A 24801-nucleotide genomic window follows, 5' to 3' on the forward strand; every position below is an offset into this window, starting at 1 on the left:
TGGAACGAAGGAAGGCCCTGATTGGGCCTGATCGCCAGCCAGGCCTAGGGACCCTACCTGTGCACAAATTTCGTGCACCGGGCCTCTAGTCTATCTAAAAGCTGGGATGATCACACTCATTACATAGCATAGTGGTGAATATTAAATGAGACAAAGGCTGAAAGAAGAAAATGTTGACTAAGGTGACCATTTCTTTAGGCTGCCCCTGCCTGTGCCAAGCAATTTTACACACCAACAAGGGCTGGAGTATGTTAAGTTCTTACCCAGGACAGGCCCTATGCCAAGTCTTATAAATTAACTCTGTTAATCCCCAGTCAACCTGATAGGGCGCTATAATTACCCCATTCCACAGGAGGAGAAGATGAGGCACAGAGAAGTCAAGTAATTTGTCTGACATCACAGAGCCAAGGAGCAGCAGAGCCCCTGAATCCGTGCAGCTGCCCCCGGAGGGAGGCACTGTTACTGGCCCCCTATAAACAGGGAGGAACTGAGGCTCAGAGAGGAGAAATCTCTTGCCCAAGACCGTAGCCAAAAAGGCATTCAATAAAACTCCCATCCTATCGCCGAAACCGGTTTGGCTCAGTGGATAGAGCGTCGGCCTGCGGACTGAAGGGTCCCGGGTTCGATTCCGGTCAAGGGCATGTACCTGGGTTGCGGGCACATCCCCAGTAGGAGATGTGCAGGAGGCAGCTGATCGATGCTTCTTTCTCATTGATGTTTCTAACTCTCTATCTCTCTCCCTTCCTCTCTGTAAAAAATCAATAAAATATATTAAAAAAAAAAAACAAAAACTCCCATCCTATCACTTCAGGCCTCAGTTTGCCATGTCAGAAAAATGGGTGGATGGGTTGGGATCTTTTCTATTTTCACCTCTTTGCCACATTTTTTTTTAAAAAGCACCCCCCCCCCACACACACACACTTTTTAAAAAATTTACAAAGTAAGGCACTCAGCCTGTGTGATAGCAGCCCGAAAGAACTAAGACACTTGCCAATTGTTCCAAAGTAGTACATACAGATTAGTTTTATTCTTTTTAACAGATGAATATTATTCTCTTGGGTGATGTATTATTTTTTATCCATTAATAAAAATATTTTTAATGCCGAAACCGGTTTGGCTCAGTGGATAGAGCGTCGGCCTGCGGACTGAAAGGTCCCAGGTTCAATTCCGGTCAAGGGCATGTACTTGGGTTGCGGGCACATCCCCAGTGGGAGATGTGCAGGAGGCAGCTGATTGATGTTTCTCTCTCATCGATGTTTCTGGCTCTCTATCTCTCTCCCTTCCTCTCTGTAAAAAATCAATAAAATATATTTTAAAAAAAATATTTTTAAAAGCCATTCATAAGACAAAGTAGAAACCAGAACAAAAATTAGAAAGTATTTAGAAGTAACCAATAATCAACCGACTACATAACAAAACGCGATAAAGAACAGCCTATTGCTGCATGTGACGATATAGATGAATCTCAACAGACAGAATGTTGCTCAAAAGAAATCAGATACAAATTTTAAAAAAAGGCCTTGGTCGGTTGGCTCAGTGGATGGAGTGTCGGCCTGCGAACTGAAGGGTCCTGGGTTTGATTCCAGTCAGGGGCACTTGCCCGGGTTGTGAGCTCGATCCCCGGTGGGGGACTTGCAGGAGGCAGCCAATCCACCATGATTCTCTCCCATCACGGATGCTTCTATCGCTCTCTCCCTCTTCCTTCCTCTCTGAAATCAACAACAACAACAAAAAGGAAATCAGCCCTGACTGGTTTGGCTCAGTGGATAGAGCGTCGGCCTGGGGACTGAAGGTCTCAAGTTCGATTCCCGTCAACGACATGTACCTTGGTTGCGGGCACATCCCCAGTAGGAGGCATGCACACGGAGGCAGCTGATCAATGTTTCTCTCTCGTTGATGTTTCTAATTCTTTATTCCTCTCCCTTCCTCTCTGTAAAAAATCAATAAAATATATTTTTTTAAAAAAGAAAAGAAATCAGACCAAAGAGAGGGCATCCTGTATGATTCTGTTTATGTAAAGTCCAATAACAGGCAAAGCTAATGCCTGGTGTTAAAAGGCAGGATAGTGGTTCCTTTGGAAAAAGAGAGGGGACATTGACTGGAAGGGGCAAGAGAGAGCTTTTCAGGGCGCGGGGAATATTCTCTTTGGTGGTGGTTACTCAGGTGTGCAGGTATATAAACGTTTATTGCCTTAGCCGGTTTGGCTCCGTGGATAGAGCGCTGGCCTGTGGACTGAAGGGCTGAGGGTTTATTTCTGGTCAAGGGCACGCACCTGATTGCAGGCTCGATCGCCAGCCTGGGCCGGGGCACACGCAGGGCAACCAATTGATGGTCTCTTTCACGTCAATATTTCTCTCTCTCTGTCTCTCCCCCTCCCTTCCATTCTCTCTTTAAAAAATGGAAAAATATCCTCTGGTGAGGATTAACAAAAAATAAAATAAATGTTCATTGATTTTAAGATTTAGGGCACTTCAGTGAATGGTTATATCTCAATAAAAAGGTAACTTTTTTAAAAAATATATTTTATTGATTTTTTACAGAGAGGAAGGGAGAAGGATAGAGAGTTAAAAACATCGATGAGAGAGAAACATCGATCAGCTGCTTCCTGTACACCCCCTACTGGAGATGTGCCCGCAACCAAGGTACATGCCCTTGATCGGAATCAAACCTGGGACCTTTCAGTCCGCAGGCCGATGCTCTATCCACTGAGCCAAACCAGTTAGGGCAATAAAAAGGTAACTTTAAGAAATGAAAATATGGGAGGCAGCCAATCAATGATTCTCTCTCATCATTGATGTTTCTATCTCTCTATTCCACTTCCTTCCTCTCTGAAATCAATCAATAAATATATATATATGTAAAAAGAAACTAAAATATGAATAGATGTGACCACCCATTCACTGCAAATATAACATTTTCAATGTAAATAATAAATTTGGAATAACAGAATGGAAAACAACCAAACCAAACCAAACCAAAAACCCTGAGGTGCAACTAAAGCAACACCTAGAGGACAATGTGTAGCTAAATTGAAAAATATTGATTTGGATGGCAGGAGGGGAGTCATGAAAGACTATCTGATTTGCCTGTCTTCCCCCACCCCACCCCCACAGGGGCCTGGCAGCCAGTTAATTGCAGGGCTGCTGCAGGCCCGGCCTTGCTCTCCAAGAACAAGAAGTAACGGGCAGGTTCCTAACTCTCTGGCTCTGGGGCTGGCTTGGATTTACCTTTGTCTTCCCTGAATCAGATGGCATCAGGGACCACCAGGATTGGGCCATGGGGGACTGTGGCAGCCACCTCCTCAGGGGAGAGTTGGGGAGAGTTGGGACAGAGAAGATGGTAGGAAACAGAGAGGGTTCGGAAGCAGGTTGCTCTGCAATGCCAGGGCCTTGGGGGTGCAGGGAAGTGTGCAGGCTCTGGCATTCCGGAATGCCAGCTGTGCCTTTGAGCCACTTCCTTGCCCTTTTCAGCCTCAGAATCCCTTCTCTGTAAAATGGGGCCTCGGCATAAAGAGGTAGGACCTGGAGGGATTATGAATACAAACTCAGGGACGGACTATCTGGTCTAGCCTAACTCTGCTACTCCTCAGCTGTGTGACTTTGGGCAAATGTCTTGACCTCTCTGGGCTTCGCTTTCCTGATTTGTAAAATTGCAGTACCCACTTCATAGGACTGTTGGGAAATCACACTGATTAATACACATAAAGTGCTTGGAGCCTGAAGCCAGACTGCTGGAGTGATAAAGGGGAAGTGAGTACAAATGATCAGGGCCTGAAAACCTGCAAAGGGACTCTGGGTTGACGACGGAGTCTGACGTTGTCGAGAGGCCTAGAAACGATTTTCACCAAAGCCTGAACCCAGTCTCCACAGCCCTGAGCCAGTTTGTCTTTCAGTTCTGCTCCGTTCCAGCTGTGTGACGTTGGGCAAATCACTTAACCTCTCTGAGCCTTAATGTCCAGAGTGGACTAACTGCAGAGGTTTCTGGGAAACCAAGTTTCTAGAATTGTTGGCTTCTCCAAAGGAGGCCTCCATAGGGTGGTGAACTTCCCAAACATAGAAAGGGCTTTCAGAGCTGTGTGGCCAGAAAGAGCACCAAATGTCTCTCTAAAGCAGTGGTTTTCAACCTTCCTAATGCCGCGACCCCTTAATACAGTTCCTCATGTTGTGGTGACCCCCAACCATAAAATTATTTTCGTTGCTACTTCATAAACTGTAATTTTGCTACTGTTATGAATTGTAATGTAAATATCAATGCAGGATGTATTTTCATTGTTACAAATTGAACATAATTAAAGCATAGTGATTAATCACAAAAACAATATGTAATTATATGTGTGTTTTCCGATGGTCTTAGGCGACCCCTGTGAAAGGGTTGTTCGACCCCCAAAAGGGTCGCGACCCACAGGTTGAGAACCGCTGCTCTAAGGGCTTATCAGGGGCCCAGGGGCCTGAGCTGTGCCACCCACCAGTTGTATGATGTGTCTGGGTCCCGTTTCTCCCCTGCTCACAGCCCTGAGGCTCAGCTCCCTCTCACAGGGGCTGGAAACTCCCCCACGGCCCCTAGGGCCGCACAGGTCTGCTCCTGTCCCCTCTCCAGCCTCCTGTTCTCCCTCCCACTCTTCCCTCTGGCCCAGCTGGGCCAGCCCTGGACATCCTCCCTGCCTCTCAAATACGCCAAGCCACGCCCACCCCCGGGCCTTTGCACCTGCTGCTTCCCTTCCAGATTCCCCTCATGGTTGGCTCCCTCAGGTCTCTGCACCAGTGTCACCTCCCAGAGGCCTGGCCTCCCCTCCCCTCCCCGGCTGTGCCACCGCTCACCCCTTACCCTCTCTCATGTTCCTTCAAAGTCCTGTTGCCCCCACAGGACAACATGCTGTTCACTGTCACTCCCCCCAGGGGGTGGGGCCCTGCTGTGTCCGCAGTGAGGGCATGCATGTTACCATGATAAATGTGTGACGAGCCCGGCCAGGCGGCTTAGTGGCTGAGCCAGGAGGTCATGGTCCATCCTCCCTCAGGGCACATGCCCCGCTGGGTGCCCGGTGGGGGGCGTGCAGGAGGCAGCCGATCAATGCTTCTCTCTCATCCCTGACGTTTCTCTCTCTCTCTCTCTCTCTCTCTCTCTCTCTCTCTCTCTCTCTCTCTCTCTCCCTCCCTTTCTCTCTGAAGTCAATAATATATATACTAGAGGCTCGATGCATGAAATTCGTGCAAGAGTAGGCCTCCCCACCCCCACCCCCAGGCACCAGCTTCCCTCTGGCACCTGGGACCTGTTTCCCTTGCAGCCCGGCTTCCTCCAGAAGGTTGTCCGAAGTCCGGTCTAATTAGCATATTATACTATATATATATTTTAAATGCATAATGATTCCAGCCCAGTTCCTTTTAGTCCCCGGGCCTCGGGCCTCGGCTTCCCTAACCACGCAGGAGGCCCTTGCACGCTGACTTTGCTGGGAAGGGACAGGTGGAGGAGAGACCAGGGTCTGGGCCTCAAGGAAGCGTTTTCTAGGCCCCCCGCTCCCCACCAGGAGTCCGGGGAGAGCGGAGAGCACCCTTCTCCCTGGTTCAGCCCCCACCTGCCTGGGAGCCTCAGGGATGAACCCCAGAGGGACGGGGCCCCAGGGAAGGGCGCGTCTCTTCTTTGCCATCCCGGGCGCTCCCTGCGCCCGCCCCGCTGGCCCCGCAATCTTGGCGCCTCCCAGGCGGAGGAGCAGGTCCCCCCGCGCCTCCCCGCTGCACAGCCGCCCCTCCTCCGCCCCAGGTCCCAGCCGAGGCGCCCAGAGCGCCTGCTCCGCCCGCATCTTCCCCGCGGGGCTCCGAGGTCTCCGCGGAGTCGCCGCCCGTCCCCTGGGGGTGGGGCGGCCTCCCGGGGCCTCGGCTGCCCTTGTAAGGAGGCGAGGCCCCCGGACACCCGAGCCGCCAGGTTATAATTAACCGGACACGTGGCGACCCCACCCCCCACCACCTGCCCGCGCCCCCCCAGCGCCCCGAGGCTGGGCCTTCGCGGAGGAGGCAGGCAGCGCGCTCCAAAAATAACTCCCGTCGGGGCGAGTCCTTCCCCGTCCCCTCCGGGCGGGGCGACCGCGGCCTCCTCCCCGGCTGGAGTTTGAATCTCAGCCCAGCCCGGCCTCAGTTTCCCTCGCCCACACCCCGCGGGGAGGAGTCCGCCAGGCTCCCAGGGCTGCGCAGCCCCAGCTCCCACTGGGCCGCCCGCTCCCTGCGGCCGGTGACGGCCGCACCGCCCTGCTGGCCCGCGGCTCCTCCTGTGCGGACACTGGGTACCTGGCGCCCGGAGGCCACGGCGAGGTGCCCCCAGGGCAGGGCTCAGGTCAAGGCCACTGGGGACTGAGGAGAGGCCTGCGCAGGGCGGGGGCCAGCGAGGGCGGCCCCTACGTGCCTGGGACGGTCCCCCGTGTCCCTGGCGGGGGGCCAGCCGCGCGCGCCAGCCCGACTCAGCACTTGTCAGCGGATCAGCCGGAGGCGCTGCCCCGGGGAGGCCCATAGAAGGCCTGGGGCTGGGCGCAAGGCCTGCCTGGGTCCAGGGTGGGCACCGTGCCCGGGCAGCGAGGTGAGAGGCTCAGCTGCCCTCCAGCCCCTCCCAGCCAATGGCACGGCCCAGGCCCCACCTATATAAGGCCAGGGCTGCAGGCGCCTCCTCCGGGTCAGCGTTGCGCCCAGGACACAGACAGCCCTTTCAGCACAGCCCAGACAGGTACCGCCCGCGGTGGGAGCCAGGGTGGGGTCCGGGGCGGCCCGGGTGCGGGAGGCCAGCCCGGCTGTGGAGGGGCCTTGCACAGGGGTGCGCCCCACACCCTCCTGCACGCGGCCGTGCAGCGTGGGGAAGGTTGGCCTTGTGTCTGTGAGCCCCCAACCCCGCCTGTGACTTGTGGCCTCCGTGGCAGAGGGTCCTGGGGGGGACCCCAGAGAGGAAAGGAGACTTGGCAGCTGCCAGCGGCCCCCCCTGTGAGGGGCTGTGGGCCTGGACTGTGCTCCGAGGGTTGGTCACCAGAACGGGGCGCCACACGCAGTGGGAGGGTCTGGGCGACACCTGTCAGGGTCTTTGCATGTGTGACCATGTGGGTCCCTGTTGGACTCACAACAGTGCAACGTGTCTGCCTTTCTGTGGCTCCTGCCCCGGGGCCTGTACCCTGGGTGTGTCGCTGAGCTTGGGGTGTGCTCGAGGGACTGTTTATGGTGTGTGTGTGTGTGTGTGTGTGTGTGGCTCTGGGGCTATTTTTGCTCTGTCTCTCGGGCTCACCCGCCTTGCTCAGTGCCTTCCCCTGGCAGGTCCCTAGCAGGGAAGGGGGGTTTCTGGGCTGGAAGCCCTGGAGCCCTTGAGCCCTGAGGCCTGGATGCGTGTCCTCCCGGCCACCCTGGCCCACCTGTCTCCAGCCTGCTGACTTGGTGCAAGCCGAGCCCCTGGAATGTGAGGGAGGAGGTGGCAGCTGGGGGGGGAGGGGGGGAAGGAGTCTGCCAGACTCTAAAAATAATTTCCAACCCTGGACAGCAGCTCCTAAGGTCTTTCATGGGTCCCCCCACCTCCGCCCCAGCCTGATGCCTCAGTCTTCGGCTTTCCCTGGTCCCAGTCTTCCCACCGTCCTGTCTGCTTCCCATCTCTGGAGCTGGGAGTGAGCACCCCATGCCTGCCACCACTGCCAAAGGGTCCTTCCTCTCTGGGTCTTGTGAACGAAAGTAATAACAATAATAGCAGCCATTCCTGTAGGTACAATTCGACATCAGGGCCTGTGCTTAGCTGGCCACATGCCTGAGCTCAAAGAATCCTCCTGGAAAGCCCCTGGGAAGGCTCAGCGCACAGGTGACAGAGGCTCAGAGAGGCTGAGCAACTGGCCTGGGGTCACACAGCAGGGAAATGGCAGAGGTGGGATTTGAACCCAGCTCTGCCGGCCCTAGAGGCTGCGCTTTTCTTCCCAACTGGGCCCTGGAGGAGACTGGTCAGCAGTAGAGGTGGGGGCAGCCACCCAGCCCTCCTGTCCTCCCTGCCCCTCACCCCTGACTGAGCCCCTGGAATCACACCCAAGAAGCTTCAGAGAGTGTCCCTTCTCTGCTCACACTCATTCCCAGCAGCACCTCCACCTTTTCGCCAGCTCCTCACACAGACCTTTACAACAACAGCAGCAGCTGCGCAAAATAAAGGCTGACTGTGGCAGGCACCATTCCAAGTGCTTTACACACATTAATTCCTTTAATCCTCCCAACTTCCCCACGAGGTGAGCGCTATTCTGACCCCTATTTTACAGATGAGTAATCTGAGGCACAGAGAGGTTAAGCAACTTGCGCAAGGTCACACAGCGTGTAAGCGGCAGAGCTGGGATTGAAACCCAGGCTGCCTGATTCTAGGACCTGCAGGCTTATCCATGCCACGGTGACCACTCCAGCCTGAGGGCCCCCCCTCCTGGAGAAACTGAGTCTCTCGCAAGGTTATTAGTCAAAATACATCCTGTCAAAATGCAGCGGCTCAGAGAGGGGCCCCGCTTGCCGCGAGTCACTCAGCGCGGGAGTCAGGCCTGGCCGCAGCGCCCGCCCGCTGTGTGTTCCCTCCTGGCCCATCTCTGCGGGAGGCGGTGACCTCCGCTCCTCTCTTCCCACCAGGCCCCCCACGCCGCCGCCATGCCGTTCGGGAACACCCACAACAAGTACAAGCTGAACTACAAGCCGGAGGAGGAGTACCCGGACCTCAGCAAGCACAACAACCACATGGCCAAGGTGCTGACCCCTGACCTCTACAAGAAGCTGCGAGACAAGGAGACTCCTTCTGGCTTCACTCTGGACGATGTCATCCAGACGGGTGTGGACAACCCAGGTAAGAGCGCGGGGACCCGCCGAAACCGGTTTGGCTCAGTGGATAGAGCATCGGCCTGCGGACTGAAGGGTCCCAGGTTCGATTCCGGTCAAGGGCATGCACCTGGGTTGCGGGCACATCCCCAGTAGGGGGTGTGCAGGAGGCAGCTGATCGATGTTTCTCTCTCATCGATGTTTCTAGCTCTCTGTCTCTCTCCCTTCCTCTCTGTGAAAAATCAATAAAATATATTTAAAAAAAAAAAAGAGCGAAGGGACCCCAGGGGCGGGGCGGGGGGGGGGCGGGCTGCCTGCCAGGCTCCATCCTGCCTTCCGGCCTCAGTGTTCCCATCTGTAAAGTGGGGACCACAGACTGACGGGCTGCTGTGAGAAGCAAACAAGTCCGTGCGTGGGGGCTTGGGACAGGACCCGGCCCATAGCCAGCCACTCGCTAAACGCACAGGAGTTTCCTGCGAGCTTCCCGGAGAGGCCTTCACGCCCCTGGGCCCCTACAGGCTACAGCGGCGCCGGCACAGTGGGCGCCAGCATCTGGCATCTGGCGGGCGCCAGCATCTGGCATCTGGCATCTGGCGGGCGCACTGGTGCTGTGGTCCCTCCTCCAAGGACACCCGCCAGGCGAGGGGACCAGGTGGCAGGAGCGCAGGTCCCAGCCTTCGCCCCCAGCTCGTCCTGGGGAGCAGGAGGGAGGCCTCTGTTTCCCCATCCGGGAAGTCAGAGGGCCTTGCCAGTCTCTTATGTGTGGAAGCTGATGGCCTAAGGTTCTGGAACATTCTAGGGCAGCGGTTCTCAACCTGTGGGTCGCGACCCCTTTGGGGGTCGAAGGACCCTTTCACAGGGGTCGCCTAAGACCATCGGAAAACACAGATATAATCACATATTGTTTTTGTGATGAATCACTATGCTTTCATTATGTTCAATTTGTAACAATGAAATTGGGGGTCACCACAACCTGAGGAACTGCATTAAAAGGTCGCGGCATTAGGAAGGTTGAGAACCGCTGCTCTAGGGGGAGGCTCCCTGGCTGGGGCCTCGGGAGTGGTGATATTTTTAGTCCCTTGTGCCTGGTCCCCTGGGGCTCGTCCCTCTCTGCCCTGTCCCAGCATCCTCACCCCCACGCCCCCTCACCTCTCCCAGCCTCCCCTCCAGATGGGACCTCTTCTCACACACACACTCACACTCACACACACACTCGCCCGCACGTGCACGCACATGCAGTCTACACCACACCCAGAAGCCCAGGCTGCTGGGGACGAGCCCCCCTCACCTCACCCGACCCCCAGGTCACCCCTTCATCATGACCGTGGGCTGTGTGGCCGGCGATGAGGAGTCCTACGTGGTGTTCAAGGACCTCTTCGACCCCATCATCCAGGACCGGCACGGAGGCTACAAGCCCACCGACAAGCACAAGACCGACCTCAACCATGAGAACCTCAAGGTGGGCTGCCCTGGGGGAGGCGGGGGAGGAGAGGGGAGGAGGGAGGGGAGGACAGAGTGCAGGGCGGGGAGGAGGGCCAGAGCCAGGGAAGACGCAGGCGGGAGGGAACTCAGAGACGCAGAGACACAGAGATCAACAGATGGAGAGAAACACCGGGAGAGGGACAGAGGAAGACAGACAGGAGACAGAGGGACAGGAGGGAGGGGGGCAGAGAGAGAGAGAGGAGCCAGGCACAAAACAGACCTGTAGAAAGGGAGAAACGGAGAGAGATGATGGACAGAGTCAGAGACGGGGGAGAGACAGGGAGAGAGATGAAGAGAAACAGAAGCAAGAGAAGAGTGGTATGGAGAACAGTCAGGGACAGACAGACGGGAGAGACAGATGGAGAGACAGAGACAGAGACAGAGAGTCAGAGCCGGGGCGAGGGGTGGGGAGAGAGGCCATGGGGAAGGAGGCGTCTAAGGAAGCAGCAGAGAAGCCGGAGGGAACAGGGAGGTTGGGGGGCGCTGGGAGACCCTGACACCCCACGTGCCCTCCAGGGTGGAGACGACCTGGACCCCAACTACGTGCTCAGCAGCCGTGTGCGCACCGGCCGCAGCATCAAGGGCTACACGCTGCCCCCCCACTGCTCCCGCGGGGAGCGCCGGGCCGTGGAGAAGCTCTCCGTGGAAGGTGAGCCCGCCCCGCCCCCCCGGGGTCACCGGCTCCTCCAGGGGCAGATCTCTGGGCCCCGGGACCCCCATGTTCTAACGTGCAAGCTGCTTGGTAAACCCTGGTGCCGGCAAGGGACAGGGCAGCGTCCTCCCGGTGGGAGGGTTGAGGGGCCCTGAGCAGATCCAGGCGGACACCCGGCTGCACCAGGTGCTGAAAGGCACCCAGTCAGCCAGCAAGTGTCTATGGCCGGGCGGGTCCTGTGTGTGGAGCTGGGGCTCCCAAGATGAATAAGACAAAGTCACTGTTGTCAGAGCTGCCGGGCTGGTGGGGGGATGAGAGGGTGTAAACACAGAAACCCAGAAAAGAACAAGGTAATTCCAAAATGCAAGCCAAGACAAGGGGCGTGGCCGGGAACGGCTGGGTGTTGGGGGAGGCTATCCTGTGATGAAGGAGCTGAGATCTGACTGATGAGGAGGAGCCGACCTTGGGAAGGGTGCCAGCAGGCAGCGCAGCAAGTGCAAAGGCCCTGAGGTGGGAGGAAGAGCAAGGAAACCATTGTGGCTGGAGTGAGAGGGTGAGGAGATGAGGTCAGAGGGGGATGGTGGTCAGAGCCTTATGGGCTGATAAGAGGACTTTGGCTTTGACTCTGGGGGAGGCGGTAGCCATGGGAGGGCGGTGATCAGGGGAAGGACAGGTTCAGATTTCCGTGGAGCCCTCTGGCTGCCAAGTGGGGGACAGACTGGGCAAAAGTAGGAGCAGAGAGACCGTGAGGGGGCAACCATAGTGGTCCAGGTGAAGGGTGCAGGGTGACAATGGAATGGGAAGAGAGAGTGTGTTTTGGAGGTTGAACCATCAGAACTCATGTTGTTCTGATAAACGTTTAACTGGCTCTCAAAAAAAGAAAAAAAAAGAAAGCCCTGATTTGCAGCAACTGCCAATTTCTGTGGTGTAAATTCTCCTACGATGGCCAATATTAGGTTATGACGTCATACAGAGACGGGAAGAGATGAACAGCACATCATCCTATAGTATTTCCACCACACCACACAGCTATGGCAGATGACTTCAAGAACATAGATAATAGTAAATATAGTAAAATAGTTAGGAAGTTATAGTGCTGAATATGAATTACCTTAGTTTTATTTTATTTTTTTAAAATATATTTTTATTGATTTCAGAGAGGAAGGGAGAGGGAAAGATAGAAACATCAATGATGAGAGAGAATCATTGATCAGCTGCCTCCTGCACACCCCCACCAGGGATCGAGCCCACAACCTGGGCATGTGCCCTGACTGGGAATCAAACTGTGACCTCCTAGTTCATAGGTCAACGCTCAACCACCGAGCTACGCCGGCCAGGCTACGTTTGTTTTAAATATAATTTATTTAGTTTGTAGATTACTTTATTTTTAATTATATAATTTACTAGAGGCCTGTTGCATGAAATTCGTGCACAGGAGGGGGGGGCGTCCCTCAGCCCAGCCTGCACCCTCTCCAATCCGGGACCCCTTGGGGGATGTCTGACTGCCGGTTTAGGCCCGATCCTGGAGATTGGGCCTAAGCTGGCAGTCGGACATCCCTCTCACAATCCTGGACTGCTGGCTCCTAATTGCTCACCTGCCTGCCTGCCTGGTCACCCCTAACTGCCCGCCCCTGCCAGCCTGATTGCCCCTCACTGCCTCTGTGTGCTGGCCTGGTCACCCCTAACTGCACCCCCTGCTGGCCTGGTCGCCTCCAGCTGCCCCCTCCCTGCTGACCTTGTCACCCCCAACTGCCCCCCTTGCTGGCCTGGTTGCCCCCAACTGCACACCCCCTGCTGGCCTGGTCGCCCTTAACTACCCACCCCCGCCAGCACCTCTTACTGCCCCCCCCCACCGGCCTGGTTACCCCCAACTGCCCCCCTCTGCTGGCCTGGTTGCCCCTAACTGCCCCCCTCCTGCCTAGTCACCCCACACAGCCTGCTGTTCAGTCATTTGGTCGTCCCTCACTAACCCCCCTGCTGGCCTGGTCGTAGGCAGCCATCTTGTGAGGGCGTGAGGTTTAATTTGCATATTACCTCTTTATTATATAGGATGGTATATGATATATAACATATAGTATATGATACAAATAATGTATATTATGTATATAACTAATTGTGAGTTACATAAATATGCATATGTCCAAATATACTTATCATATACATAATACATATTATCATCCATATTATAATAATTTTTACTGATTATTTACATATTATAATAACTTTTACTGATGGCTCCCCAAATCCTGAGACTGTCTGGCCAGCCAGTAGGAGTGGCACCCCCACACTAATGCCTGCAGGTGGATTGGACGTGAGGGTCCGGGGAAAAGGAGAATCATGGTTTCTGGCTTGAGCACATGAGGTGGCCTGGCAGACAGGGAGGAGCACGTTTGGGGGGTCATGAATTTGGGATTAGATGTGGTATTTAGGGACCTTTAGGACATACATGGGGCCAAGGCCCAAGCCCGTTCGGGGCAGCAGTGTGGGGTCCCCGGGGCCTTCACACCCCGCTTCAGGAGGGACAGGCTGCTGACCACTCCTCCGTGTGCCTCTCAGCCCTCAACAGCCTGACGGGCGAGTTCAAGGGGAAATACTACCCTCTGAAGAGCATGACAGAGCAGGAGCAGCAGCAGCTCATCGACGACCACTTCCTGTTCGACAAGCCCGTGTCCCCACTGCTGCTGGCTTCGGGCATGGCCCGCGACTGGCCCGACGCCCGTGGCATCTGGTGAGACCCCTGTGCCAAGCCCTGCCCTCCCTCCAGCCTCCTCCAGTCCCCCCAGGGCCCTCCTCATTCCTCCACCAAAATCAAGACCATAAGTGATTGTGTTTTCAAGAACCGGAAATGACCTCGCCCCCCCCCCTTGCCTGCCCTGTGGTCTGTGTCACATTTTGGGAAACTTGGACCAGAGAAGTGGCAGGTGGGACCTTAGACTTGAATGAGACTGTGGGTTCAAATCCCAGCGCTGCCACTGACCAGCTGGGTGACCTGGGGCACATCCCTGAACGTTTCTCTCCCCAGGTTCCCATCTATAGACTAGAGGTCACAGTACTTCATAGCTGTGGGGGTTCTTGTGAGGGTTAGAGTTCATGTATGTAAAGTATAGAAAACAGTGCCTGCCCCACAGTTGGCTATTAGTATGATCCTGTTTTTGTGTGTGTTTTTTGGTGTTTTTTTTTTTTTTTTTGTGAATCCTCACCGGAGGATAGTTTTCCATTGATTTTTAGGGAGAGTGGAAGAGAGAGGGCAAGACAGAGAGAAACACCGATGTGAGAGGAACACATCGATTGGTTGCCTCCTGCACGAGCCCCAACCTGGGCCTGGCCGGGGAGGAGCCTGCAACCGAGGTACGTGCCCTTGACGGGAATCGAACCCGGGACCCTTTGGCCCCTAGGCCGATGCTCCACCCACGGAGCCAAACCGGCGAGGGCTAATATGATCTAATTTATTACTAACAGCTGTTGCGAGTAAGGCTTTCTGTAAATCTCTGAATCCCCGATTCTGAGAGTCAAAGGTTTAAAAAGGTTTTGAGAACCTAGGTTTCAAGTGAAAGGAGAGTAGAGAGCCTAGGGCCAAGATTTACAGATAGGATGATTCTAAGATTTCAAGATTTTCAAGATTTTTAGGTTCTAAGATTCCGCTCATTTCAGATTCTGTGATTCCCTGGTCTCAGACATTTCCAGACCCGGCAGCGTCATGGTTCTCACTGAGGCTGGGGCGGAGACGTCACCATGTGATAGGGAGGTTCTCTGGCCCCGAGACCAGATGTACGGTTTCCAGTATTTATCCATCTTGACTCCGGGCTTGTGAGGCTGAGATTTGAGAGTCGGTACTTGAATGCTGTTCACAGACCTGAGCCCCTAGAGTCCTGGTCCCCAGGATCTGAGCTCTCCGGGGCGTGCGCGCTAGTCCGCAGGTGTAGGCTGCGGTTCTGCGGGGAGAGGCCCCTCCTCCTGCCCCTCGGCCCGCTGCCCTCTAGCGGTGGGTATGTGTTTGGAGAGGGCGCGGAAGGGGGTCCCGCGGAGCTGATTCCGTGGCCTCCGCTGCACCCCACCTTAGGCACAACGACAACAAGAGCTTCCTGGTGTGGGTGAACGAGGAGGATCACCTCCGAGTCATCTCCATGGAGAAGGGGGGCAACATGAAGGAGGTTTTCCGCCGCTTCTGCGTGGGGCTGCAGAAGGTGGGTGCCTGCCCTGGCGACTGACTTCGGACTGCGCCCGGGACGCCCCGCCCTCTTTGCGAGGCCCCGCCCCCACCCCACCCCCAAAACACCAGCCACCAGCCCACACACTCCCAGCCCGTTCCAGGGTCACGCCCACTGGCAGCCGGCTCCTCCCTATGCTCCCCAAACTCCGCCCCTTTGGACGCGTCCAACCCCATTTCGAAGGCCTCGCCTCCTGGGGAACCCCCACAGGCCCCACCCCCACACTCAAGCCCCGCCCCCGAGAACCCAAAGCCTCGCCCCTCAGAATCCTGCTGTGATCCGTGCGGTCGGTCCTTTCCTCTCAGTTCCCCAGCTGCGCCCCCTCAGGACCCGGCCCCCACGCACATCCTCACGTCCCGTCCCTTCCCACTCCGTTCGGGTTTGGGGGCTTTTGGGAGCGCCCGCTGGCGCTGACCCCTGGTCCTCTCACCTGCCTCAGATTGAGGAGATCTTCAAGAAAGCCGGCCACCCCTTCATGTGGAACGAACACCTGGGCTACGTGCTCACCTGCCCCTCCAACCTGGGCACCGGGCTGCGCGGAGGCGTGCACGTGAAGCTGGCACACCTGAGCAAGCACCCCAAGTTCGAGGAGATCCTCAGCCGCCTGCGCCTGCAGAAGCGGGGCACAGGTGCGGCCCCGCCTCCCCGCGCCGCGCCGTCGGAGGGGGGGGCTTTTTCGGTGGCGGATGGGGAGGTGGGGTGACCCCGCGAACTCCGAGCCTCAGTTCCTTCCCCTGCAAATGCGCATCAAACAGCTTACCTCATAGGCGTCGGCACATCACCATGGTGACAGAATACACACGGTGTACGTCCCGCCCCCTGGGGGCTTCAGTTTCCCAACTAAAGGGGCAGGCGGTCGGGTTGGACCCCAGTGGCCCAGCTGCAGAGCGCGCTGCCCACCAGGCTCCATTTCCTTGCTGGACAGTAGGGGGCGAGGTGACTGAAGCCGGAGGTGTGGGCCCCGACTGACAGCCATTTAGGAGGCTCTGCGGGCATGTAACCCTCAGTGCAGGCGGCCGTCGGCACCTCCGCTCCCTCCTCAGGCCCCCGCTTTCTGCTCCCGCAGGTGGCGTGGACACAGCTGCCGTGGGCTCCGTGTTCGACGTGTCCAACGCCGATCGGCTGGGCTCGTCCGAGGTAGAGCAGGTGCAGCTGGTGGTGGACGGTGTGAAGCTCATGGTGGAGATGGAGAAGAAGCTGGAAAAGGGCCAGTCCATCGACGACATGATCCCCGCCCAGAAGTAGGCGCCCAGCCCGCCCGCCGCCGCCCGCTGGAGCCCCCGCCGAAGGGAAGGAAGGCCCGGCCCGCTGGAGACGCGCCCCTGCCCCGGAGGCCGGCCTGCAATGGCTTGGTCACCGAGGGGCCCCACCCAGCCCCTCTCGGAGTTCCTCTTGCAACCAGAGCTCCAACCCATGGGCCCCTCCTCTGGGTTCCGGCCAATGAAAAACCTCTACTTTTCCCGGAGCTCTGCGAGGGGGAGCGTCCTCCACACGTGCTTTTTCTCCGCTCAAAGCAACAAATAAAAGCAATGGTGGCCTTAACCTTGTGGCACGTTATTGAGGGAGGAGGAGGGGCTTTTGTAACTGGCTGCTCTGTGACCTCGAAGTGGTTCGCCCTCTCTAGGCACCTTCTATCCCCCATGAGGCCAGGTTAGGGTACAGAGCAGTGATGGCGAACCTTTTGAGCTCCGCCTGTCAGCATTTTGAAAAACCCTAACGTAACTCTGGTGCCGTGTCACATACTGACATTTTTTGATATTTGCAGCCACAGTAAAACAAAGACTTAAGCTGGGGCCCTTCCAACCTCGGCTCCTGCTCTTACGCGGCTCAGGTCTCAAACACAGGGCGCGGGAGGGAGGAACCCAGGCCGGTGTCCGCGACCTGAAATTGGCCCGCGGGCTTCGGGTGGAGGCCCCACATGCAGGTCCTCACTGCGCCTCCGTATGCCTTCCACTGGCTCCTGTGAGGTCTGACTTCCTTCCTCGGCTGCTACGTCTTTTCCCCTTCACTTGCCCAAGAACCTGCCATAGCTCTCATGTCCCTTAAAAGGCCTTCCTATTACCTGTCAAGCCAGAATGCATTCCGTTTGCTGAGGCTCATTTTTCCTGTTCTTCCCCGCGGTTCCTCTATACAGTGGGGCCTTGACTTACGAGTTTAATTTGTTCCGTGACGAAGCTCGTAACTCAAATGACTCGTATGTCAAATCAAAAAGTGAACGAGTGAGACACGTGATGCTGGGCTGATGTGGCGTTCACTGTGGCGTTCGCTGTGCCAACTAGCGGTGGGGTATCTGAAGCTGGCTCGTAACGCGAATTTTAGCTCGCAACTCAAAGCAAAAAATCGGCCAAGAGACGGCTTGTATCTCGAAAAACTCGTTAGTCGGGACACTCGTAAGTCAAGGCCTCACTGTATACTCTTTGCCCCTTACACTTGCAAGTTCCACCTTAATGTCTTTTCGAAAGCTGTTTCCTCCTCCAGCAGGGACTTGGGGCAGAGTATCCCCATGAAGTCTCCAGAGATTGGCCTTCTGGAGAGCTTGGTCCCGAGGAGCAGGAAGGAGGAAACTGAGGCCCAGGGATCCCCAAGAATCCCCAGAGAGATGACAGAAATAGGAAGGGTAGGAGCGGCTCCCAGGATGTCCTTTACAAGACTGTCCCCACCTGAGGACCCATCACTAAGCCCAGCTCCACCCCAGAGGCCACACAGGCCATGACACTGCAGGGGGGACAGGCTGAGTCAGTCAAATAGCAGCCCAGGCGTCCGGCAGCTGCCATGCCCACCTGCCCATTTGCCTCGGATGTCTTAAACCACCCTTTTCCTCCCCACCTCCGGTCGGTCCTGCCCCCACCTCTTCCCTACTTTTATTTTTTTTAAATCATTTCTTGATGAGAGAGATCTATTTGTTGTTCCACTTATCTATGCATTCATTGGTTGCCTCTAGTATGTACCCTGACCAGGAATCAAGCCCACAACCTTGGCCTATGGGGACAACGCTCTTACCAACGGAGCTACCTGGCCAGGGCCCTGTTCTCTCTCTTCACAGCACAAACCTGCCCCTGCCTCCCCCTTGCTCACAACCAAGGGTTCCCCAGGGCCCTCAGAATAGGGCCCAGGCCCCTCTCCACCATCTTCAAGGCCCTGTCAACATCTCCAGCCTCCTCTCACCCTGAATCACATGCCATTTGCTGAGGAACCTGCACTTCCTTGCTTCCCAGCCAATCAATCATACAGGCTGTCCCTCTACCTAGAACTCCCGCACCATGCACCTCACCGCCCCACCCAGCTGCTCCTTTCAGAGACTCCCCCCCCCCCCCCAGCACTGCTCAGTCTGGATCAGCACCAAGGACACAGCTGCCTCCTTCACTGAGCTGAGCCCTGAGGGCAGGGCTGGGGCTGTCTTTGTCACCTCTGTGTCCCCAGCACAGGGCTGGCTCCCTCACCCCCCTTTCCTGGCCTCTCAACTATAAACAACTTTCAGCAGTTCGCTCTCCTGGCCTCCATGACAGGGGTGCCTTTCTGCCGCAGGCCCTGAATTTTTCAACACCGATCACTCAATCTCTGCCACCCTTTATTCCTTGCCTATCAGCCTCATGAGGAGCTAGGGTTGACCCTACCACGCCCCAAGTGGGCAACTGAGGCACAGTTAGGGCTCTTGCCTGCACACAACCCTCCATGGCTGGGTTATAAACCCAGCTTGCTCACTTTGGCCCACAAGGTGCTGGGTGAACAAGACCTGCCTTCCCAAACTGGACTTTTAATAGACAAGCAGTCCTCAACTGCTTGAGAACTGCTTGTCTATTAATATATATATATATATATATATATATATATATATATATATATATATATATATATATATATATAGTTATTCCTCATCTGAGGATTTTTCAATTGCTTTTCAGAGTGCAAGAGGGAGGGAGAGAAACATCGATGTGGGAGAGACACATCAATTGGTTGCCTCCCGCATGAGCCCTGACCCAGGGGCAGGGAGCAAATACGAAACCCAGGTATGTGCCCTTGACCAGGAATCGAACCTGCAGCCCTTCAGTGCACAGGCAGACACTCCAATCACTGAGCAACTGGCCAGGGCAACTGCTTGTCTATTGAACTTCCATTTCCCTGCTGTTCAGGACTCATCGACTTTCCTCTGGGGAACCTTGACATACAGCCCTTGCCACCTGAGTCTCAACAATTGGTCCAGGGATGGTCACATGCCCTATCTGAGCCAATTAGAATCTGTCTTGGGACTTTTGCTGGAAGTTGGCAATAAGGAACTTCCTGCTGTAGGAAGTAAACTGGAGTGATGAACGTTGGAACTGCTGGGGTCACTTTGCCAACAGGGAGTGTCTACTGGATAAAACTACTAGAACGAAACTCATGTTGAAAAAATAAAAAGCAGAGATGAGATGATCTGCTGCCTGGACCCAGCCACACCCAGTCAGGCACCCCAACTATTAAATAACAAGCAAACAAATAGCTTTTAGCTTAAATGTAGATGGATTATTAGTCCTAATTCAGCATTGATCTTGCTAATTCTCCCGGCCACACACACACATAGCAGCCCCAATAAATTACCCACAGTTCTCTGAAGATATACCATGCATCCCGGCTTTTGTCCAGGGCATACCCAATACCTGGTAAACTCCTACTCATCCTTCAAAACCCAGCTCTGGCATCGGTTCTTCTGGAATGCCTTCCTCAACCTCCTTTCTCTTCTGGGATCCCCCAAACAATGGTTTCTTTAGTGTTTGTCATAACCCATGTCCCCTGTAGACAGGGCTCCTTCGTCTCCATGTCCAGCACTGGGCCTGCCACGGAGTAGGCACCGATCAATGACTGTTTATTGAATAAATGTACTACTGGAGTAGGAAGTGGCTGAGAGTCCAGTATAACATGTGGGTGGGCGCGTGAGTGGATGAATGGGGGTCCCACCTAGGAACTGGGGGCCTGTGGATGAGGCTGAGTTTTGTTCTACAATCATCCTTGACCCTCATACCCCCACTACTCCCATTCTGCAGATGAGAAAACCGAGGCTCAGAAAGGAGAAACCACTGGCCCAGTCACACCCCTCCTCTTCACCTCACGTGTAGATGAGGGCAGGGAAGGAAAACCCCAGGGACAGCGTGGAGGAGGGGGACTTCCCTAAGTTTATTGGACAACAGGCTGCAGGTGAGGGGCCGAGAGGAGGAGGGTGGGGGGTGTAATAACTTAAAAACCGGAGGCGACAGCGGCAGCTCCTCGAGAGATCTCTGCAGAGGGAGGGCGTGGGGGTATTTACAAGGATTTGTACAAAGTGCCCCGCACCGGCCTGGGACGGGAGGGGAGTTCGAGCACGACGGGCAGGGAAAGGGAAGGAGTCTGCCTCTGACCCCCACTCCCAGCCCCCAGATTCGCAACTCTTCCTGCCCCGGCCCAAGGCCCAATTCTTGAACTGGTGGGAGGAATGAAAAAGTGTCCTGTTTTCCTCCGGCCCCTGCCCTGCCCCGAAGTCTCCTCAGGTGCCCGATGCAGGGTGAGGAGGGTCAGGACTGGCTGAAGGCGTCCCTGCTGAGCCCGCTCACCCTCCTCTCATGCCCAGCATCCCCAGAGAACAGCAGAGGAGACAGTTTCTTCCCCCAAATCCAAGTCAGGGCAGCTGGGGGGATGACCAGGGAGACCCCCTCCCCGACCCCTTTCCTCCTGCAGACGTGAAGGAGAGGAGGAGGAGGACAGGACCCAGGGCCGTGGCTCAGAGCTCGAGGTCGTTGGAGATGCGGGTGACGAGGGTGCGGAAGGCCAGGGCAGTGCCCGCCACGCGCCGGAAGAGAACGCCCCGCAGGCCCGGCCGGGGCAGCTGGCAGACCTCCACTTCGAAGTGGGACAGGGGCTCGGGCCCGCCCGCACCCCCGTGCAGGCAGGCCAGCAGGAACGGCTGTGGCTGGCGGCAGCGGCAGCGGGCAGCTGCGGTGGCCTGGCGCAGAGCTGCCATCAGGGCCTCGGGTGGGCGCGAGCTGGTCAGCTTCACACTCCAGGGGAATCGGAGCAGCCGGGGGGCGGTTTCCGTTTGATCCCAAGGTAGATGGCAACTGAGGAGGGAGGATGTTAGAGGTCACAGATGGGAGAGGAGAGAAAGGCAACCCACTGTCCCCTCTTCAGGACAGACGCCTAGATGTCCCCTCTGAGCTGTCTCCTTGTCATCCCCGGGCAAAGTTTCAGCTGGACATACATTCCCACGTCTCCCTGCAGCTGGGCACGGCCTTGCCTCCAAACTCCAGGATGCAAGTGGAAGTGACATGCGTGCATCTGCACATACAGCACCTCCTCCAGCGCACACTGCAGGCCCTGGCCCCTCGTGCCCCACGTCCTGTGAGCTGTATCAGCGGCAGCATGAGGCAGCCTCTGCTGTGAAGGTGGCGACCGGCTCTAAGGGTCGGTGATGCCAGAACCTGGCTGCCCGAATGAGCCCGGGGAATGGAGCTGCCCTGCCAGCCTGGCCTGGCCACATGGTTTGTGTAAAAGAGAAATTTATTCCTATTTTGGGGTCTCTTTGCTCCAGCAGCTGGGCTTGTTTCTTAATACATCCCTCTGGTAAGAACAGTCACTTTTCCCTGGAGGACCAACCTTCTCCACTCTAGACCACGGGTTCTCACCTAGAAGGGGTACTTGGGAATTTCTGGGGGCTTTCTGATGGTCACAGTGTCTTGGGATGGGAGCACTGTGGACATTGATTAGCTTGTGTATGGGGAGGGTCAGGGACGACACATGTTCTGCAGTGGGAAGAGGACCCTGCACAACGAAGAGATATCCTGCCTCGAGTACCAAGGGTGTTCCTTCTGAGAAGTGCTGCAGATCTAGTCTTTCTGGTTTAGGTGGGGCTGACTGCCTCTCAGTGCCAAGGGTGAGCACAGGACGCAGTTCTGGCCAATGAGAGCATCCCATCTCCCTGGTTACTGTGATTGGCTCAAGGATGAGCACATGATTATATCTGACCAATCCGAATACTCCATCCCTCCGGCCATAGGTACTGGTTGGACATGTGACCAGGCCTTAGCCAATGAGAGTCAGTCCTGGGACTCTGTTGGAACTACTGGGGCAGCTCTTTACTTCCACTGGGGAGGGGTCTCTAAACTGGTATCGTGTCAAACTAAAGTAGGGCTCGGCAAAGTATAGCGCTGCTTGCTTTTTGTAAATAAAGTTTTATTGGACCGTTAGCCAGACCCATTTGTTTGTACTGAATAGAACTACTTTTGTGCTACAATCGCAGAGCTGAATAAGCATGACAGACTGACTAGCCCTCAAAGTCTAAACTACTTTCTACCTGGGGCTGTTAGACTCTGTCTGCCACCAGCTGGCCCAGAGCTGCTGGCCACCATTCTGCCTCATTGGATGAGAGGAAAGGAGGTGTGGTGTCTACAGGGGGAGGAGCTGGTTATAGATGGGAGAGGCTGAAGTCAGAGAATGTCAAGAGGAGGTGCTCAAGGATGGGGAGGAAATGAGGGGCAATCGGCAGAGCAGAGAGGAAGAGCTGCTGGCAGAGAAGGGAGGTCACAGGGGGATTTAGGGAGTTGGCCTTAAAGGATGAGACTCAGTCCCATCTAAGGACCAGGGGGCAGCGGGGGAAGGGCTGAGGGAGGTGGGGTCTGAGGCACGTGAGGGAGAGGGACAGTGTGGCAGTCAGGGGTAGGCACAGGCACTTACCTTGTGACCTCAGGTCCCCCGATTCTCTCAGGTTCGTCTGAGACCCTAGGGGAGGAGAGGGGGCCAGAGTGTTTAATCTGCACACAAGGAGCCTCCTCTCCCCCAACCCACTGCCTCCAAGACTCCGGCAGCCCTGCCTTGGCCCCAGTGCCTCCCTGCTGGCTGGAGCTGGGCAGGGGAGGGCCTGGAGTCGGATTTGCTCTCCTTTCCCATGCCCAGAATGGGAGCCCATTCTGAAATGGTTAGTGCAGGTCGTAGGAAAGATACTGAAGAACTTGGAAGACAAAAGAACAGGCAGTGGGCAGAGACAGCCACATGTAGAAGGGGCGACACACACACGCACCCCTTCCTCAGGCTTTGCTCCAACGACCCTCCTCCGCGAGGCCGGCCCCTTTAAAGCTGCTCCTTCCCTTCCCACACCCTGACCCCCTTCCCCGCCCTCGTTTCTCTTTCGTACCTGTCGCTACCTGACAGTCTATGTACTTTACTTATTTACTGCTCGCTGTCTGGGTCCCCGGTGGAGCGCTGGCTCTGCCCGGGCAGGGCTTGGCAAAGTACATCTTGCTCACTCCACTCCTGGGCCCAGGATGGTGCCAACACACAGCGGGTGCTCAGTGAACAATAATGGCAAATGTTTATAAAGCGTTTTCCAAGGCAACAGTCTAAGCTCGGACCACATAGCACCTCACTGAGTCCGCACAGCAACCCCATGAGGGACTACTGTTACTACTATCCCATTTTAGAGAAAGTGAGGCCCAGAGAGGCTGAGTGACTTGCTCAGGTCACACAGCAGAGCTGGGGTCTAAACCTCATGAGTCTGGCTCCAGAGGCCAGACTGTTGTTTATTAAATGAGTAAATGACCCCACATACAGACCGCCTCTCCCATTCGCAGCACCCCCGCCCCCCACGCCTGCACACACAGCTCGGACATGCAGACCAGGAGGCAGAGCCAGTGAGAGCAGAGGGGGGACAGCACTTACTGATCTTGGATCCCTGGGGCAAAGAGGCGCCCGAAACGCAGCGGTTAGAGTTCTGCCGTTTAGAGGGATCGAGGGTAACCCTGCAGTGTGAGGAGGGAGCGAAGGGTGACGGAGGAGGAGGAAGAGGAGGAGGAGGAGGACGTGGAGGAGGAGATGATATCGAGGTAAAGGAGGCAGAGTTGAGTAGAAGACAGGTTAGGCCCATCAGCCCCCAACCGCGACCCCTGTCCCCCATGTCCCGTGGGGCTCACCTTCGGGTCAGTTTGGAGGTCAGCTTGGTAAAGAGGTTGGTGGTGGGGCGGGGCCGCCCGGTGGGCAGGGGTGTGGCCTCATGGGCCAGTGTGGGAGAGGCAGGGGGCCCGTTCTGCACGCCCCCACCTCCCCCGCCCCCTGCCCGCCGGTCCCGGACCTGGCCACCGTGGAAGGTGCTACGGATGGTGGAGCCCCGTGCCAGGCGGCTCCGCTCCCCTGATGGGGGAGCCAGGCTGTGACTGGAAGGGGAGGCGGGGGGCACCCGTGGGGTACCCGAGCTGTGGGCAGAGAGGAACAAGTCAGAGAGGGACCCCAAGGCAGGCCAAGTCCCCAGTCCTGAGATCAGAAACTTCTCCCAAACAAGAGCTCAGAGACAGGGCGAGTTGTGCAAGGAAGCTGTGTACTGCACCGCCCCCTCCAGAGTCATCCCTCCTTACCTGTCCCTTCTTCAGATTCTACCCGCTCCAGACTGCCCCTATCCCAGCCCTCCTTTCTCCACACTCAGCTATTGAATAGCTTCAGATACATTTTTGGGTGAATCCTTTGCTATGTGCCATCCAAACCTCAGGAGACAAATCAACTTTGCAAATACTTTGCTATCTCAACTTCCATTATCCAAACTTGGGAAATGAATAGATGTGTACGTCAAGGGTACCTAGATTCATTATAACCATTTCTCAACAGGTGACAATAAAGAGGAAGGACCTGCTTCTTGACTCTCTCAAGAGGGTGTGTGAGCAGTGGTGGCCCCACTGTCCCAGAA

The 24801-nt window shown here is 56.0% G+C and overlaps 2 protein-coding genes across 4 annotated transcripts in view; one reads left to right on the forward strand and one right to left on the reverse strand.

Annotated features, from left to right (window-relative positions):
- The first annotated feature begins 6566 nt into the window (after positions 1 to 6566).
- On the forward strand, positions 6567 to 16670 carry CKM (creatine kinase, M-type). The gene is made up of 8 exons (XM_036346594.1): positions 6567 to 6705; positions 8604 to 8814; positions 10091 to 10245; positions 10785 to 10917; positions 13477 to 13648; positions 14981 to 15104; positions 15568 to 15757; positions 16195 to 16670. Exons 2-8 carry the CDS (start codon positions 8622 to 8624, stop codon positions 16371 to 16373), a joined length of 1146 nt encoding a protein of 381 aa, XP_036202487.1. The 5' UTR covers positions 6567 to 6705; positions 8604 to 8621; the 3' UTR covers positions 16374 to 16670.
- Positions 16671 to 19947: 3277 nt separating this feature from the next.
- MARK4 (microtubule affinity regulating kinase 4) overlaps positions 19948 to 24801 on the reverse strand; it is a 31367-nt gene continuing 26513 nt past the window's right edge. For 2 of the 3 annotated variants that reach the window (XM_036346009.1, XM_036346007.1), the window contains 3 exons: positions 24038 to 24316; positions 22806 to 22850; positions 19948 to 21193 (listed from right to left, as the gene is read on the reverse strand). In XM_036346009.1, coding sequence (XP_036201902.1) covers positions 20857 to 21193; positions 22806 to 22850; positions 24038 to 24316 — 661 coding nt within the window. In that variant the 3' untranslated portion in view covers positions 19948 to 20856. Of the gene's footprint in view, positions 21194 to 22805; positions 22851 to 23786; positions 23867 to 24037; positions 24317 to 24801 lie in introns of all 3 variants that reach the window. The other variant, XM_036346008.1, reaches the window with a different exon arrangement.

This window comes from Myotis myotis, unplaced genomic scaffold (genome assembly GCF_014108235.1).
Source record: "Myotis myotis isolate mMyoMyo1 unplaced genomic scaffold, mMyoMyo1.p scaffold_m19_p_19, whole genome shotgun sequence".
Taxonomy (NCBI): Eukaryota; Metazoa; Chordata; class Mammalia; order Chiroptera; family Vespertilionidae; genus Myotis; species Myotis myotis.